At 28.6% G+C, this 18,982-nt stretch overlaps 1 protein-coding gene across 1 annotated transcript in view; it reads left to right on the top strand.

Annotated features, from left to right (window-relative positions):
- Positions 1-18,982, top strand: part of LOC123292624 (hemicentin-1) — a 963,326-nt gene that overhangs the window by 889,962 nt on the left and 54,382 nt on the right. The window contains exon 7 of the mRNA XM_044873338.1: positions 9,524-9,550. Within this exon, the coding sequence (XP_044729273.1) occupies positions 9,524-9,550 (27 nt within the window). The remainder of the gene's footprint in view (positions 1-9,523; positions 9,551-18,982) is intronic.

The raw sequence follows: 18,982 nt of genomic DNA, 5'->3' as shown, positions 1-18,982 counted from the left end.
GCCACGTGAATATTACGTAAAATAAAAGCTCCAATAGAAAAAAAAAATGTACTCTCCGCCTTCTAAGTTTCACACCATGTAATTTAAAAATTAGAAAAATGATTTAGTAATAAAAACAATAATGGGGTTTAACCTCCGTGTTTCTAGGTTATATAACAGAGGCCACTCACATCTTTATTTGTTAATCTTTATTTATTAAATTACATTCCTATTTTACAATTACATTTATGATGTGGGTTGAATCGATTAGTTCGTTCTTATCCAAACGACGACAATATGATCAATTCTACCGCCCTCATTAATTATAATTGTTCACACTGCGTTTGCCTGGACTCGAACCGCTCGGCCATTTTAGCTCTAAATGATTTAGTAGTACCATTCGATCTTAATAATGGGAGCGCGGGACTTATAATTAGTTAAATAATTTTAGAGGTTTTTTTCGTGAAATATTTCCCCTAAGAAGAATTTTTTTATTGTATATTTTGAAATATCCATGAACTACAATGTAGCTTCTTTATATTTTATATTGTAAAACATTCCATATGAACATTATACTTGTTCTTTACTCACAAGTCATACGTTGGAACCTTTTTATGTGAATATTACACACTCTTAACCTATTTTTATTAATTTTATTGTTATTATACGTTTATCTTTTTACTTTATTTAAAAAAAATCTATTCATGTTCTTTTGAAATGCGAAAAAGGCTGTAAGTAAATATGTAATTAACTTAACACCTCATTAATATAAGAATAAAGCAAAATTAACATTTACAAAAATAACATCAAGAAAAATAATCGAAAAAATTAATGTCGTTTGAAAATAAAACCCAAAAAATTATTATTTGAAGAAAAAAAATCCATTAGAAAAAAATCCTGGAGAACAATTGACTTTTTCCTTGACTTGAGTTTTTGATAATCTTGATACAACAGATGGCCTATCAACTATGGACCAGAGCCCACTGTGGTAACCAGCTAAAGTACATTAGAAGCTATAAATCATGATGGATTTCATGGTTAAATTGAATGTTTCAGAGAATTGACTCCATAATATAGGATATATGTGTACCTCCATAATTATTATTGTCTAATGCTACAGAAATTTTATTTTATTATTATTTTTTTATAAGTTCGGAAATTTTTATTTAAATCGAAGATTAGTTTGAGATGTGCTAAAAAATCTTATCACATATTTTATTTGGCCATGAAATTCAATATTCAGGTAATAAATCATTAGCATTTTCATTAATATCTTCAAAATAAAGAAAAAATTTGTAAAAAACTAAATAATGTATAGCTCTTCTTATTTTCAAGTTTTTCACTGAATAAAACACTCTACGTATCTTGTTAATAATGAGTGATGTGCTTTCATTTCATCTACATTTTCTCTGAAGTGCTTAAAGAATAATGCTAATAATTACATAATTTTACATGAATTCTGTATAAAGTACATTGAAATAAACTTACTTCATTGAACACTTTTACTAAAAGTGAAAACTTTTTGAAAAAAAAAAAGTGTAAAATAAAATGTTTAATATCTACTCAAATATACGGGCTGGACAAGTTTATACACCGACTGGTTTATATGATGACTGAAAATGGGTATTATTGTTATTAAGAAACTGCTAATCGTAAAGATCTGTTGAAAACTATTAACCGGATAGAAAACTTTATGTCTTTATTACTACATATATAGAATAAACAAAGAATGAAAAGCGGAATATTGGTAGCTTGAGCAATTTTCCCTAGATAGAGGTAATTACAAGTTTGTGCATTAAAATGGGGGCTACCATACTAGTCGAATAAAATGAAGATTTAAACTACCATCAAAACGGAAGCCTGCATTTATGAATAGAAGTTGGTTTTGACATAAATTTGAAATATATATAGTTAAAATTTATTGAATTCTATTAAGGGGTTAGAAAAACATTAAAAAGTACCCCCCCCACAAATCACTTTTTTGAAAATATCTCGAAAACATACGAAGATATGGAAAAAAGTTTAAAAAAAAAAATGTAGATATCAAAATTTCCTATTAAAACATTTCCATGGCTTCCGTTTTGATGGTATTTCAAATCTTCATTTTATAGGACTATACACAATTTTCTACTTATAAAAAAGATACTTATCTCTATTCATGCGTAAGTTAACTTATTGATTATTCAGTATTTGTTTTTCATAATTTTTTTAAAATAATTTAATCAATACATTATTTATTAATTCCACTTGACTACTACCAGATGTTCACTATAAAATCTCTCTATGTAACAGTATATATAGTCGTTACGTATGATAAGTACCTATATATTGTTGTTTTCATTTTCGTTGGTGTAAAATTCACTTTATAGTGAAAATGTAAATTACTATTTTTTTATACACAGATATACACAAAATATCAGAAATTGAATGAGATTAGAATTGTGTTGTTCGTGTAAATTTCCCATGAGTTTAAATTTCTTACAAACCATATTCGGTTCAATACAGACACAATTTATTTATAATATATTGATTAAAAATATTCATGTTGCCTTATACCTAATACTGAATGATTCAAGAAACAACAAACGAAAAATGATTTTGCATTAATTGCAAATTAATTTCGGAGAAGAAGTTTAATATAAATGGAATTTAATATACATAAAAGATTCAGTACATAATTTGACGAAAAAAAAAACATTATTGTTAGTTATAACAAAATTCCCTAAAAAATTATCAGAAAAATGTAAAAGAAACTTAAAATAACGTCAATTGGAACAGTGGTTCATTAAATAATTTTGATCATTGTACTAACGGAAAGATACACAGAGACTCGTTATGCTTTGTAATATACAGGATAGAACAGAATATACAAGTACTATTCTGAAAAAGGTGTAAAGCAAAAAACCCATCAATTTTACCATAGTTATTTTTTGACTCTCTTAAAAAACATAAAAAAGACAGGAAAAATTCGTAAAATAAATAAAGAAAATTACTTTATCTTGTGAATTTCCCTGAAAAGAAAAGTCTCGGGAAGAAAGAACTAGTGTATCATCTTAACCTACTACCAATAGTTAAAGCACTGAAAGAATGGAACCGGCAATAAGGGGTTCAAATCCTTTGGAATGTGCTTAACACCTGACTAGATGTCCTCTTTCTAAAGTTATTTTTGAGTTCAGTTGCAAAATATTTATTTTCTTGAATTCTTCTTTTTTATGAAATTCTGCTATTATCTTATTTTTTTCAAAATATATTTTGAAAAAATACAATCTACTTAATTTAGTTAAAAATACAATTTATAATAATTCCCTTAAAAATACAATTTTGTAATTTTCTTAAATCCTTTTTAAAATCACTTACTACCCCCCCCCCCCCGCCACTAACATTTATAGCGAAATTGGAATTCCATAGTAACCGACCAACTATTTACAATTTTATTTCAGATCAGCTTTTGATATAAAATAAAGTAAATAAATGTCTTTAGGAATGCAGTAAATAAATGGTGGAAACGCATTTAAATTAGTAGGTATACACTAAATAGGATAGTTCAGTTTGTTTATTTGCGCTTCCACCATATTTATTAAACTTACAATCTTGAAAAGTTTATAAAACTTTACCGAATTTTCAGCAATGTTATGTACCCAGTAAATGACTTTCTGATTACTTTAATTTCAAAAAAAAAGTGATGTTGCCATTTTTTCAAAGTAGGTAGGATGATCATTTTCATCATTTCGTTCAAATATCTTCAATCAATAAGAGCTTACCATTATCGCATATAAACAAAAACAATTTGTTGAAAAATAATAAGTGACAAAAATAAAATATTCTTAAATGTAAAACAGTGAAACCAAAAAGGATGACAGTGACATTTTTGTAAAGATTAACTTTAAGTATATATACACACAGCTGAATACTAAAACAAACAAAATGTGAATACAGATTGTGAGGATGTTATATGGGAGAGTAGTCCAAATTCGAATATGGTGTTATATGTGGGGAGAAGTGTTGTACCTTGATCGAAATGTACCCTGGATCACCCTTATTACGTCTTAAAAAACCTATTTTTTAACGAAATTTACTAAACAGAAGGCAACCGAAACAAATGTTGTCAATGTTCTTTTGTTTTCTAGTTAACAAGAAATAGGGTACTTTCCGTAGTGAAAAATAAATTATGAAATTTGAAAAAAGTTAAAATTTTTGTAAAAATATACTTAAATATTCTGATTTCGAGTCATAAAAGCACATTTTTCTTTTATAATATTAAAATTAAAAATCGTAATTTTTATAACGTGACCTAAAACGCGGGAAAGCCCTTATGTGATGTCATATCGGTATGAACCATAGACCATCAGTTAGTTCAGAGTAGACAGCTGGGTATAATATATCCATCGATAATAAATATTTATATTTATTATAATTAATTGTCTATGAATATATCTGTCAAACTTATCTGTGTTATTTCGTATAATGATACCGATATTACGTCACCAAATTGGTTGCCCGCGTTTTTGACAAGAAAGCGTGTGTATTTTTCCGAAATAAATCTTTGGTGGCTTTTTAATAGCAAAATCAACAAGTACTTTTTCAAATATAGTAGAATACCCTATTGTTTAGTAAAAAAAGATTTTAGTATAACAATTTTGCTATCACTTTTTCCTTAAATACAAATCGACAATTGTGTTATTTGTCTTCAGTCATATTCTACCTAAACCACTGTTTACAAGAGCGTACTTTATATGCCTTATTTAAGTTTTAAACACAAAAATTTTTAGGAGGTAAAGTTTAAAGAAACGCTGTCATACTTTGAATAAACAAAACCGTTAATACTATCATTATTTTGTTCTTTGTTATAGGCCACTAAGTAAAAAATATTTATTATCTCTGAGTTCATAAAATGAGTAAAAAGTGAATTCTTTTCGGTACAGTTAGTGGAGATGATCCAAGGTAAATTAGGATTAGTACATAATCATCACATAGTGTGTACGAGTAGTGGTGCCATAAGAGTATACGTTTTCCGTTACTTAATTTTAAGAATTGTCTTTTAAACACGTATCAATTTTAATTGAGGACCAAGATACAACACTCAACCATAAATGATAACCATAAAAGGTATTTTAAACTCTTCTTGCTTAAATTTATTATGGGTTTAGTTCAAACATTATGATGATAAGACATAATATAGGTTTGAATACATATATTACATAGATTTGATATTTATTACCGAAGACATCTTGTGAAAATCAAATAACGATTTTTTTTTAAAGTAAATTTGGTGTTATAAATTTTTTAATGATATTTTCAGTGAAATTTTTTCGTTTACTAGTGCTTTGGGAAAAACGTTTTCATTTGCATAAATGTTTAAAATTTTCAAAAGATAGTCAAATATTAGGTGAATCCCCACGAATAGAGAGTTCAGATAATGCCGCTGTTTTCAGCTAGTGATGAGCGAGACCAACACCAACACCAAAACCAAGTCTGGATTTTAGTATCTGTGTTTAACGAACTTAGTGTAATGGATTTGGCATCGTTGTCTTACTCATTGGTCTTGCAAGTCTTGTTTGAAGTCTTGAAGATACAATACCAAGTATGTTAGACAAAATCAGTTAATTACAAAAGAACCAAGACCAACATGTAAGACACAGAGAGATGTTCAAGCCTAAGTTCGTAAGATAAAGACAGTGAAACTAACGTCGTTTTGATCTTGGTGCTCATCACTATTTTTAGCCAAAACAGAGAAAAGCAAGTGTTGTTTTTAGTCATATAAATTATTATTGATGGATTTAACCAATCTTTGAGTGTGTAATCATGCTGTTTTATACACCGACTATCAGAAAAATAACCGTATCTATTTGGCCAAAATAAAGTTTAAACTTCAAAAAACCTTATAGAAAAATATAACCTCTAATCCTTCAATCATAAGAAATCAATGAAACGCTTTCTCAGTTTGCGGAAGCGACGCAACCTACTGAAACTTAAAACGTATAGTTTATTTGAGCCCAGTAAAATTGAGTATCTGCGGCACCCAGTTACTGTCATTGAGTAAAAATAGGAAGGATATCTTTTGTGCCTGGAATATATATTTCATGATTTTTATGCCACGGAATATTTTTAAGTAAAAATATTTGGCCTCTGAAATTGTTACTAGGATACTCGTTTATTATTCCTGAAATTATCCTGGAATTTAATGGCTATATCGTTATATTTATCCAAATAAGAAGAGCTATAGCATCAGAGCAATATTAGTATTAATAAACAGTTTTGAAGAGGTTTACAATACAAAAAAAACTTTGAACTAAAAAAAAGTTTCGTGTAAAAAAAAAATAACTTTTATGAAGTACATTTTTGAAATACAAATGTTTTAAATGAATTGAATACTGTAAAAAATTATTACCATGTTAATAATAAAATTAATTATCAGTTTTAAGAGCTGATAATTTAAGAATCATTGCTTTATTCGTAATTATTATTGTTATTATTCTTTTCTTATTTCAAGCTATATCTTACAAAACTTTTTTTTTTATTTAACATAATCAAAAATAATTAATAAAATTGTATAGATAAAAGTAAAGAAATAAAGACAACACGATAAGGTACGAATATAAAAATTGAAAATGGTATAAAACTATGAAATCTGGGCACCAACATCTCTGGAAATTCATTACCGTTATGTCATTAACCGTAATATACCATTAAAATCACCTAATACATACTTTGAAATATTAATATACGAGAGCTAAATGCACCCTAGTGTAATGGAAAATAGAATTCAGATGAAGTGTTTGCTGGTGCCATAAAGCAACATCAAAAATGCAGTAGCTGTATTAAATAAAAAGTCTCTGAAAAATTATTATCGACATGCCGTTAACCGTTAAGTGATCATATTACCAAAAATCTCACAATATATATTTTGGAGTATAATACTCAAAAGCTAAATCATCCCTTATAGTATAGTGGAAAGTAGAATTTAGAAAAAGTTTTTGTTGTTACATCAAAGCCACTAAACAAAGATTAATAAAAAATTAATTTTTGAAAAATATATAAACTTACTTGACGCTAAAAAATTCATCAGATGTCAAACACGCTGATATTATTGGTCAAATTAATTGTATTTCCTAAAGCAAATTGTGCACCGGCTGATCGAATTTATCGATTCATTAACGTTTTAATAATTTGATTACGTAAAAATTGTCAGACAAGTTTTTTCGTTTGAACGAAATTTATTTCCAACGTGCAAATTAAATTAGTGCCCAAATGAGACTCTTGAAAGACGTGAAGAGAAAATATCAGTTAAACCTTTAAATATAAAATATTACTTATAACATTTCTTTTAGCACCGGAGAAAAAATACAAAAAAAATTAAAATTTGTTAAAAAACACAAAATTATGTAAATTTTTTTTACCACCAATGTGAAGTTACAACAGTGAACGGTGAAATAAAGATGATTATCATCAAATTATTCTTTTCAGCAGCGCAAAGTTTTGTTTTTTACTTTTGTATGTTAGTGAAAAAAGTTATTAAGAATTTTTTTTTTTTCGTAAAAAATAATTTTTTCATGTTTTTGTTAGTTTGACTTCCATAATTTTTCATGCAATCTGAAAAAGTTTGAATAAATTTTGACTGTCTGTTGCTAATACTGATCCACTCTAGAACTAAGTCTGCTGTATTCCAGGCTTATACAGACACTCAGAAGGTATTACTATTCTTCCATATTTTGCAACCATATTAATCGAGGTATTAAAACGGAAAAAAGACCAAACACTTGATATTTAAAAGTATACCTTCGAGACCGGGCGCATTTTGTTCGTATGAAGATATAGAAAAAAGTCAGTCTGGTTAGAAAAAGTGAAAAATGAAACATGATTTTTAGCACGATTGGCTATTACGATATTACAAACTTGTAAAGGCACTCGCGCACATTAATTTAAAAGACCACACTTTCTGACTAAACTGGCTTTTCTACATCGTCATACGACAGTTTGCGCCCGGTGATATAAAAATCGGAGAATATACTTTTAAATTCATACCTGTAAAGTCTTATTTTCTCAACTATATCGGCAGTGTATTCAGATTTGATGATCAATAAATAAGAACAAAGGAATTTTCCATTTCATTCTTGGATAATTTTTCAGCATTATCTGTCTCAGAAACGTTCTGGATCATTCTGGAACCTATTAAAAGATTTACTTCTGTGATATTTTCCACATATGGGATAAAACTTGAAATATTATTTTTTAACTATTGTCAAACAGAAGTTGTATGATGTTCTTTGTAACATAAGATTTTATTCGTTTCGTTTCTCTTAGAAATGTTTATTTGTGTTCTTTGTCTAGCAAATGTATAGGGTTGATGATAACAATTTAAATTAAAAGATATCAGATAATAAATGTTATTGCTACATTTTTTGTGCTTCTATTTTCTTCTTTGTAAGTGTGATTTCAAGTAACAACTTTATTATCAACTCGAAATATAATCATCCTAGTATATACAATTGAGAGTATATTGTCCGTAGATAGTGTAACTTATATGTAAGGGAAACAGAATATAGGCTATAATATAATGTCGACAAAAAACATACATGAAATGCTTAGCTACGCTATTATTTCCTTATCGTATTTAATCTTTAATCCCGCACATATACAGATATACAAAAGAAAGTTATCAACACAAAAACTAACATAGAATGTTCTTCCTAGAAAAATGTTCTATTAGTATTGGTAAGCGAAAAATCGTGTTTATCAGATCGGTGTAAAAAACTTTTTTTTAAACATTGCAGCGGGTGTATTTTCGAAATAATGAAAATTGTGTCCATTTTATCTCAGTCAAATACATGTCTGTGCTAAATTTGATTTTAGTGGAACATAAATCCTATAAAATCAAAGAAAAAAATGGAGTTGCGTTAGCTTAGCGAAATTCCCCAGGAATAGAAAAAATAACTCTTTTTTTTACAGTTAACAGAACAGTTTTTACGAAACAATAAAAGACAGAAGGTTGCAAAATTGGAGGGAAAATTCGAATATTGAGTTCATTGATCTTAATATTATATCAATTCAATCTTATTTATATTTTGAAATTCGTTTTAGAACCCGCATTATACCCAAAAAGCTTTCGTAGTGGAAAAAAGAATTTATATATGCTTTGAAACGAATTTTGACTTACACCTATTTTGACCGAATCGATACGCAATCGTACCCAGCAATATTTTACAGGTGCAAAATTTTAATTGGTAAAAACGCAAAAACAATTTTACTTAAATTTTATAATAAATTTCAACGAAAAGCGGGGATAGAAGTTTGTGCGGAATCATTTTGTGTTTTTTAGATAATAAATATACACAGAATTTTAACTTATATCAAGAAAAAAAAAAAAAAAAAAAAAGAACAAAACTTAAATAACGAAAAGAAATTTTTATCTTTTAATTTTTTGAATGACGGTCGTGTGAAAATATTACAAATTATTATACTTAAATCAAATGTTTTAAACAAATATTTTTCTAGCAGGTTATTAAATACTAATGTTTTTTTTATTTTTCACGCTGCTTTTTATCAGGGACCAATTACTCGGATTATTGAAAAGGTAAGATCAGATTAAAAGTAAATGTGATTAAAATTTGTGTTACCCATTTTATATACTTACTCAAACATACCGCACACAAAATGATAATATTAAAGTTTAATCATAGCTATTAAAACAAATACTTAAAATAATGTTTCACTCAATCAAACCCTTTTACATATTGAAATATTTAATTAATTAATCATTTATATAAATATATTTTATGATGAATTAATTATTTGAAAGGGTATAAGTATAGAATTTACCCTATTAGAAAAAGTGTTGTACCTTATTGACAATCTCTATCATCGATCTCTCTTTAGTTTCTTGAAATATTTTGCTATTTATAAGACAGTAACCATATGAAAACAAAATTTATTTACCGGCGATAGGCTATGGTATCACAATGGGCTGTACAACCTTAGTGTGTCCTTCGTGCCTACCGTAGGGCAAACAATCAGGAGAATGGATATCCAACACTTGTAAAATTATGTTAAAGGAGAAAATCGATGGAAAAAGATCAAAAAATTGAAAATACGTTTACATATTCTTAATAAAAATCGCAAAATTATCGAATTTTTGATATCTTTACAATAACTTGTTATATATAGTTTTTAAAACTCATAAAAATATTTACTGTAATCAAAGACACATCAATCTCCCATATATAGGTAAAATTGAAATTATTTATAGATTTTATCTAAGTACATTTTCTAAAGCCGGATAAATGATAATTATTGAAGAAGTTTTAATTCACTTAATTAGAAATGAATAACAGAACAAATCATTGAAATTTTAATGAATTTATTAATACTGTAAAGAATATGATTTTCAATCAAATCAATAAAATTGGTTCATTTCTAAATTTTAGAGAACTAGCTTCAATCGTTATTCAGTTTATGGAAAATAGAGTCAGTGTTTTTGGTAAAATAATTATTTATTCCACTTCTTAGTAAATATGACCGTTATGAATTTGAAATATTGTACGATTTTGACTCAAGTAAAATAGAATACGCATGCGTAAAGTATAATAATCATAGGTCAAAAAAACACTTTAAAATAATCAATCAATGTTCTTACAACTTAATAGTAGACTTTTTCCAATTATTGCTTTTTAACCCCGAACCAAAAAAAGGAGTTTTATAAGTTGGCCCACTATTTGTATCTGTCTGTCTGTCTGTCTGTTGCATCGTAGCGCATAAACGAATGAACCGATTTTGATTTTTTTGTTTCGTTTCAAAGATATTTTAATGGAGAGTGTTCTTAGCTATGTTTCAAGTGCGAGTTTAGGTTTCCGTATCCGAAACAAGTAAAAACTAGGCCATGATCCTCCAAATCGATTCAATTTGGAGAAGGATCTAAGAAAGAAGGTAATTTAATGGAGAGTGTTCTTAGATATGTGTCAAGTACGAGTTTAAGGTTCCAAACTAACCGTAAATTTCACTTGTAAATCTTATTCTTAATAAAATAAAGTTCAAATTTTTACAGACTAGGTCCAATTTCTACACTATATTGCGAGCGAAGCAAATTCTGAGCCGATTCTAGTTATCCATAGATTGGTAAAAACGTTAGTGCTACGGTAGAAAGTAATGTGAGGGCTAAGAAAAGTGATGAGTATGTTCTGAAATAAAATTTTACCTATTTGTTTACTTAAATACCATAAAACCAGCTTCCATCTGCCTCTATATCACAGACCGCTAGTGTGATTAGCTAGTATGCTCACCATCTGCCATAAATCCAATTCACGACAAAAAATTGCAGAATTTCATAAGTGTAAATATAAATGGAGGCAAAAAAAAGCTGTTTTCCAACCGTTCTGACATTTGAAAAACTCTTACCAATAAAAAATGTTTTCCTTAACGTATATGGGAGACAAAAATCATGAAAATAAAATAAAACTGCATTTCCATAAATTTGACACATTACAAGTTCTCGGTCTATAAATCCACATAGAAATTTCCAAATCCATTCACATAGAAATTATTATATAAGTATTATTTACTTTACTCTCTGAGAAAAAAAATAATGTACCTGCTCTCAGTATTATAATTTTATGAATATGGTAAACGTTTTAACTTCTGTATCAATTGAAATAAAAAATTAAGTATGCTGTTTGAGTACATACATGAAATTACATTCACGCATAAAAAGCTCAATTTACAATTTCAACATCCTTTATACTTTTTTTTACATTCAAAATGCATTAATTTACATTGAATTTAAAGTATAATAAATGTTGAATATTATTAATTTTGTGAAAGTACATTATTGTTTTCACCCTAAAACCGAAATCAAAGACCTTTTTAATACCTTGGAGCTTTGAAGTAGCTACACTGCTTTTATATTACTTTATAATACAGTGAAAAATGCCCGCACTTACATGGATAAGTATTATTATTATGGTCCAATTTTGTTACGAACGAAAATCAAAAATGAATTAAATGAGCAGTTGTCAATTTTAACTATCTAATAATGAAGCTTTCTGAGAAATATATCTTGTACTCTAAGGTGGGAGGCAATCAAAAAATACAGAATTTTTATGTTTATTTTAATGAAATGAGAATATTTTTCATAATAATCAAAGTAGTAAAATATTGTGAACACAATATTCTAACAAAATATGATTGGTCTGAACTTTAAGAGTTATATCCACCCCACGCCTTGTAATAAATATAATTTTTTACTTGAAAAATAAATTCAAGAATAATAATACTACATGGTTAAAGTACATATTTAAAAATGTAATAATATTACATTTGAAATATATACAGTGATGGGAAAAAGTTTGGCAACCCTCAAAATACGGTTCAAGCTAAACGACTAAAATTTTTATGAGTTCAAGATCATTAAACACGTATCTATAATTTTACTCACACAACCGCTTTAGAAGACGCAATAGGGGCCAACATATGCTTCTTTTAAAATCGACCGGGGAATGGTTCATGTTTAAGACGAAAAAATTCGGTACGACTCAATTATTTTTATAAGTCAGTTTTGGTATGAAATAAGTAAGTTCAGTTTCAGTTTTATGTGGAAATGACGAGCCATGGACTTCTTGTCTTTGTAATGTCCGTTGTTTTCATCTTAACTCCTCATGATTTAATTTAAAAAACGTACTTTGCCTTCCTTTCCTCCCCTACGGACGTTTTGTGAGCTGCACTGTAGTCCATCCCCTCCCGAGGCAAAGCACTTATGCCAACGAATTTTCCAATCTTCGAAACACTGGTTGTAGTCACTTCCCGGGATTTCCTTCAGTTCCGTCTTCGCTGCGGCTTGAATCTCCTATATCGTATCAAAACGGTGTCCCCGGAGCAGTCTTTTGAGCTGGCTGAACAGACAGAAGTCGCACGGCGCCAGATAAGGTGAATACGATAGTTGCGGAACGATATGGGTTGAGTTTGAAACGAAATGATCACGAATTATGAGTTCAGTATGGGATGGTGCATTATCGTGGTGTAAAAACCATGAATTGTCTTTCTACAATTCCGGCCTTTTTAGGCGGATAGCGTTACGCATAAATGACGCATAACGTTCAACTAATATTCCTTGTTGACTGTTTGGCCGGGCGGAAGGAATTCATAATGCACAACAAACGCGCGCAGTTTAAATTCAAATAAATGTCACCTTATTTTTTGGACACAGTATTAATTTTCAGCCCTTTGTCTTGAATTGTTTGAAAGAAAAATGGGGGCTTGTCAAACTTTTTCCCATCACTGTATAATATATGTATGAATTAATATATTATTATTGCAGCAACTATATATGTGTTATACTAGTATATAAGCTAATGCTAAAGCCCTCAGACTTACCCTAGTCATGTACCAGTTTGTTTTATGTTAATGTATGTTTAATTTGTGATAACGTTTTAACGATTTAGTTTTACATACAAAAAGCATATATTTAAAAATAAATAAATAAAAAATAAAGCACACACATTGTTTGATATACCTACCTACGTAATTCAGGTACTTTTAACATTTTATCAATAGGTTCGTAATATAAATTATATTTAATTCGATTCTTTTTCTAAATGTAATTCTATACCGGGTAATAGAAATGTTCCGGAACATCAGCTAAACTAGAAACAGAAAAGCTCTAGAAAAATAGGTTGATCCACAAGCAAAAAAGACAATGAAAATAAAGCTTCGGAAACATTTTGCAAAAACTAGACTATACTTCTGAAAAGTTGAAAAACGAATGCAAAGACAATCAAGTTCGAGTTCGAGCTTGATTGTCTTTCGTACTTTCGAGTTCGATTTATACCAAATCTATTGAGTTCTCGAAAAATTGTTTAGGACAAAAATTGTCAGTTTTTTATGAGGAGGTCAAAGTTCATACAACTGCTTTAGCTCTACAACTTTTATATGCAACCTTTTTTGGTAAAATCATTTTTCCAAGTTTGGCTGCTGTTCTTGAACATTTCTAACACCCGATGTCCACTATAGCATAGAAGATAGTAATGCCACGAAAAAGTTCATTTCAAGACGGTGGAATTTTGAAAATTTATTTTGTGTTTGAAAATACGTAGTAATAAAAAAAAATCTGGCATCTGAGAGCGGTTGTGTTTACTGCATTGACTTCGAATTTAAAAAGCTTTTAATAATCCGGAAGTTCAATGTCCAAGCTGAACCACTTTCTATGAAAAATATTTCTGTATCTAGCCTACCGTACTTATATCTCGTTTATGGTTAGAAAACAATTTCTGGAAAATTAGTTACGTACCTGTTACATAGATGTCAGTTTTAATCGACATCAGTGGGGGTTTAAAGAAGTTATTATGTTTAGAAAATCTTTAAAATTTCTGGAAATATATATCTAGCGTATTCTAGGAGAGCAATGGCATTGATTTGCATCCGTTATATGATGGTGACTCGTTGAATACAGAAATAAATTTCTAATATATATTTTTGGTAATTTTTTGTAAGGTATACATAATAGACATATTAAAATGCTATTTTCTGTAAGACTTTTCGAGTATAGTTAATTAACAGTTTAAGAGTTATATTCCAATCACTATATACATGGTTTTTAAACAACTAGTTCTATTATTCGTTATTTGTTATTGAATTTTTCAATGAAATCTATTGTGGAAAAATTAACATAATAATTAAACAGAATTTAAAAAAAAAAATTGGAATGGTCGACACAAATTCTCTGCATAGGTATAAAAAACCGCCATTGCTTACTCGAAAACATTTTAATATTACTAATAAAGTATATATGAACAAATTACATATGGTAATTAAATTAAAATAAAATAACTCCATCTTTTTTTTTAAATATTTATGCTCACATTGAAACGATAATAAAAGTATGTACTTATATTTAAAATAAGTTTGTTAAGCTCGAAAAAAGCACTTATCAAGTGTGGTGCAATACAAAACGACACAGCGCTCTGTAAAAATCTGCACACAAAAAAGTAAATTACTTTTATACATTAGTTTCATTATCTACAGAATGTACAAATAGAAAATAAACAAGTTTTATTTAGCTGAAAACTAAAGCGGGTGTTTAAAAACAAAGTTATTCATGATATAGATAGATATATAGAAATAATATCTAACCCACCATTGCGGAATTCCGCAGTGCGGTTTGTATGTATTTTTATTGTGTATAGGCAATTTTATTACAGATATAATATACAAATTACATACTGAACAAAATTATATTTTAAAACCAAATTGGTGCTCACCGAAACGGTACGGTACATTTTTGAAAAAGGAGTATGGTATGGATATCTTGGATTAATAGAAAAACAGGCTACATAAATTATATATAAGATGTTAAAATGGTAAAGGCATAACCTTGTAGAAGCTAAAAATAAGTTGCAAATTAATGATATTCAGATAAATAATTAATTAACTGAATAGGATTTTGATTTAAAAAACCTTCGTACCATACTATAGTCATTTTTTCAAAAGGAGGGGTTATCTGGAAAATTTTTCGCGACTTTTGAAAATGGGTGACTTACAGATTTTGAGGTGCTCTTTTCGAATTTCTGCTTTTTTACCTCACATCTTCGCCCCTAGGGCCACCATATTGGAAAAATGGCGTCAAAAGCAGTTTTTTGATACAAACAAGAATATTGATACAAAACTCCTTCGGTCTGAGCTGCTAAGTTCGTTCACAAACATGCAGTTACTAAGGCAAGTAATATAATTACCAAGAAAGTGAAATAATTTTTTTTTTTTTGCAGTCATGTGAAATCAATGCAGATGTCAATAATTATGACAATATTTTTCATTTTGCCAAATAACCTATTCGGTCTGTTAATGTCACAAATGTAATAAACAATTCGAAATTTTGTATTAGTCTCAGTCTATAAATTAAACGTTTGCTAAGAACTAGCTAGTATTTTGTTTATCCAAGTTGTATTTATGATACGGATTACTATTAAAATAAATAAATGCAACAAACAGAACACAGATAGTACATAGTAAATATTACTGCTGTTCAAAAACAAAACTCTTGTGGTGAAGTCCCATTCAGTTCAGTATATTTACTATACGTTAAAGTGTATCTTTACTAACAAAATATGGTTAGCAGTAAAAAAAAATCATAGGCGGTTTTCATATATTATAAATCTGTCTACATATCCATCCATGACATTTTAGTTTATTTAATATTATGTATTCTTGTCTGTCTCACTAGCACAAACTTTATTAAGTTCTTTTTTATTTTCTTTATTTTCTACAGAGTGTACCAAAGTACCTACTTACCACGTATAAAGTCTTAAGAAATGTAAATTTAAAAAATATTAAAATTCAGTTAAAAGTTTCAATAGCTATTAACTAGTAGAAGTCTAGTATGGTTAATGATATTATTTTTGAGAAATATCGATTTACATTTTCCATTTAGCAATAAACCTAGCTTTTTGTCTTTCTTAAGCCATTCAAAATAATTTAACATTACTTCACATATAATTTTTTTTTTTAATTATTCATCATATTTTTACAAGCTTTTATTTAGTTTCACCTGTCCCGTTGTCTGTCTGTAATCAAATCTTCAAAAGTCAAATTTAATCCACTTCCTAGTTTGCGATTGAGCTTAAATTTTGCATGCACATTTAGTTTGGATGACAATGCATGGTAAGGTTGTTGCGTTCTGATATTTTCATTGCTTCCACCATATTTGATATATATACATTTTTTTTAGTCTCAAATTAAAAATTTTTAGTAAAAAATACTTTTTAAGGGACAAGCTTTTATTCTCCTAAAATGTAGAAAATAATTTTATCTATGAGTCATTCATACCCGACTATTTGTAAAAGCTTGAGGCGCTTAATATCAAGAATGAATCGTAAAATAATTAGGCATGTGGAGCAGGCATGTGTTGTTCAATAGATTTCACATGGCAATGCCGGATATATATTAAAATTTGCTACATTATTTAATCGAATATTCATTTTTTGAAAAATTTTACAATACTTACGTCTGAACCTAGAAGCCCATTTATTTATTATAATGAATTAAGCTGAGCGTTTGAGTTGGGAAACACTTACTCGTTCAGGACTAATTTGGTCCAAACAGACCAAATTAGTGGAATTTTTTTTATAACCTATTTCAAGCTGATAAAATAAACAATTTTCGTAATATGTATTTTGATTCCAAAAATGCTAAACTAAAAATGTTCAAAGTAACAACAATAAGAATCGTTCTAATATACCATCCAACATAAAACAATGTGTATTTTTCAATTGTTTTCTATAACATGGTTGTATGAAATGCTATAACAGTCATGGTACTCTTCGGTTCCAATACGCGATACCCTTCAGTTTTTTTTTATGACTTTGTTCACAGTATATTTTTTCATTTAATATTTTTTTTATATTTTTTTATTATTGCGATATGTAAATTTTAAATCTCTGTGAAATTATTATCAAAAAATAAATAAAAATGCACACAGAAAACACAAAAATTTTTATATACACAAGCCATATATGGTATTTATTTACCGAGTGTTAAATACAAACCTTGGATATTAGTGAAATTGAATAAAACCTTGCTTACTATATAAAATTCAGTTTTAAACTTGAAAACCACGCGTTAACAGATAATACTTTATATATTAAAGTTTAAGCTGATATAATTATTTAAGTTCTTTCTAGGTTAGGTTAGGTTAGGTTGTGGCTTTCCTGAAGTGGCACACACTAAGACCATAGGGTAATTTGTAATACCGAAAAAGGGTTGGCCCATCCCTGGCCACTACTCCATAAAAGAGCTGTTTAAGAACAGCAGTTCGGCTCACTTTAGGTCGGAGAGGTCGTCAAAGAAAGATCTGGGCAGTGACAGAGAAGATGAGACATTGTCTCCTCCTCCTCTCAATTGTGACAGCTCCTGCATTAGTTGTGATACACTGTCAGGTCCAGGCATTCAGCATTAGAAGAGATATAACATCTTCGGGACGCCTACGATAGTACTCAGAACATATTTGTCTTGTAGTCCCACAAATACGCTCCTCCTTCCATCTAAATTGGCAATTTCTAGCAAACTCGTTGGCTCCACAATTTCCAGGAATGTATCTATGCCCTGATGCCTATACCAGGTTTACATTCATTTGTTCCGCTAGCTCATTTAAGACGTACAGCAGTCCTATGCTGCCATTCTTTGCTGACGTTCTTCTCCTATGCTGACCTTCTGGATTTCACCGTAAATGTAAACATTTAAGGAATTTATACAGAAATCTTAATTATCCAACATGTAAAGAAAACAATGAAAGTGTATATTATCGATTAAAACCTACCAACATTTGAAACATTGATCAGTTCCAACAACAAATAATATTAAAGCGATTTTCTACAAAACTCAAGAGAAAGACCCATGTTACCAGTGCAGACTTTTTCACAGCTAAACTCCTTTCCAAGATCACGTAATTATTCAACCAGAAGTTAATATTTCGAACCATACAAACATTTCACCTTGTATACCTATAAACATACACATTACAATATTTATCACTTCTAACAGAATTCAACATGAATGTGAAATATTGTGAGTTGTTTACTTTTTTTTAGTTTTTTATTTTTTAATTTCTTTTTTCGAATAACTGACTCAATATGGATACCTATACATCCCTCTATACTGCTATTTTATAGTTTAATCACACTTTTTTTTTAATATATTAATTTTTACGTTAGTCAGCCACTCTAACTATGTAGCTTGTTTTTTTTTATGTAGTAACTATTTGCACGTTAACGTGTATTATGTAATGTAAGTATTAATGACACCATTCTACTGGAATTGGTAATATATATCACAAAATATTTACACGATCAACTTGTAACTATGTTGATAAACAACTAATTTTTTACTAAAGCAAACGAGGTTAATTTAATTCAAGTACAAAATTAAAACTATTTTTTTATTTATAATTTTTACTACAAACAGAATAAAACTTTTTTTTATTTAAGAATCTTAACTTATTCTTTCTAATTAATTTTTAGCTAAACTTAAA

The sequence above is a fragment of the Chrysoperla carnea genome, chromosome 2, assembly GCF_905475395.1.
Source record: "Chrysoperla carnea chromosome 2, inChrCarn1.1, whole genome shotgun sequence".
Classification (NCBI taxonomy): Eukaryota; Metazoa; Arthropoda; class Insecta; order Neuroptera; family Chrysopidae; genus Chrysoperla; species Chrysoperla carnea.
The sequence above is the reverse complement of the archived record's forward strand: the minus strand, read 5'-3'. Positions and strand labels throughout refer to the sequence as shown.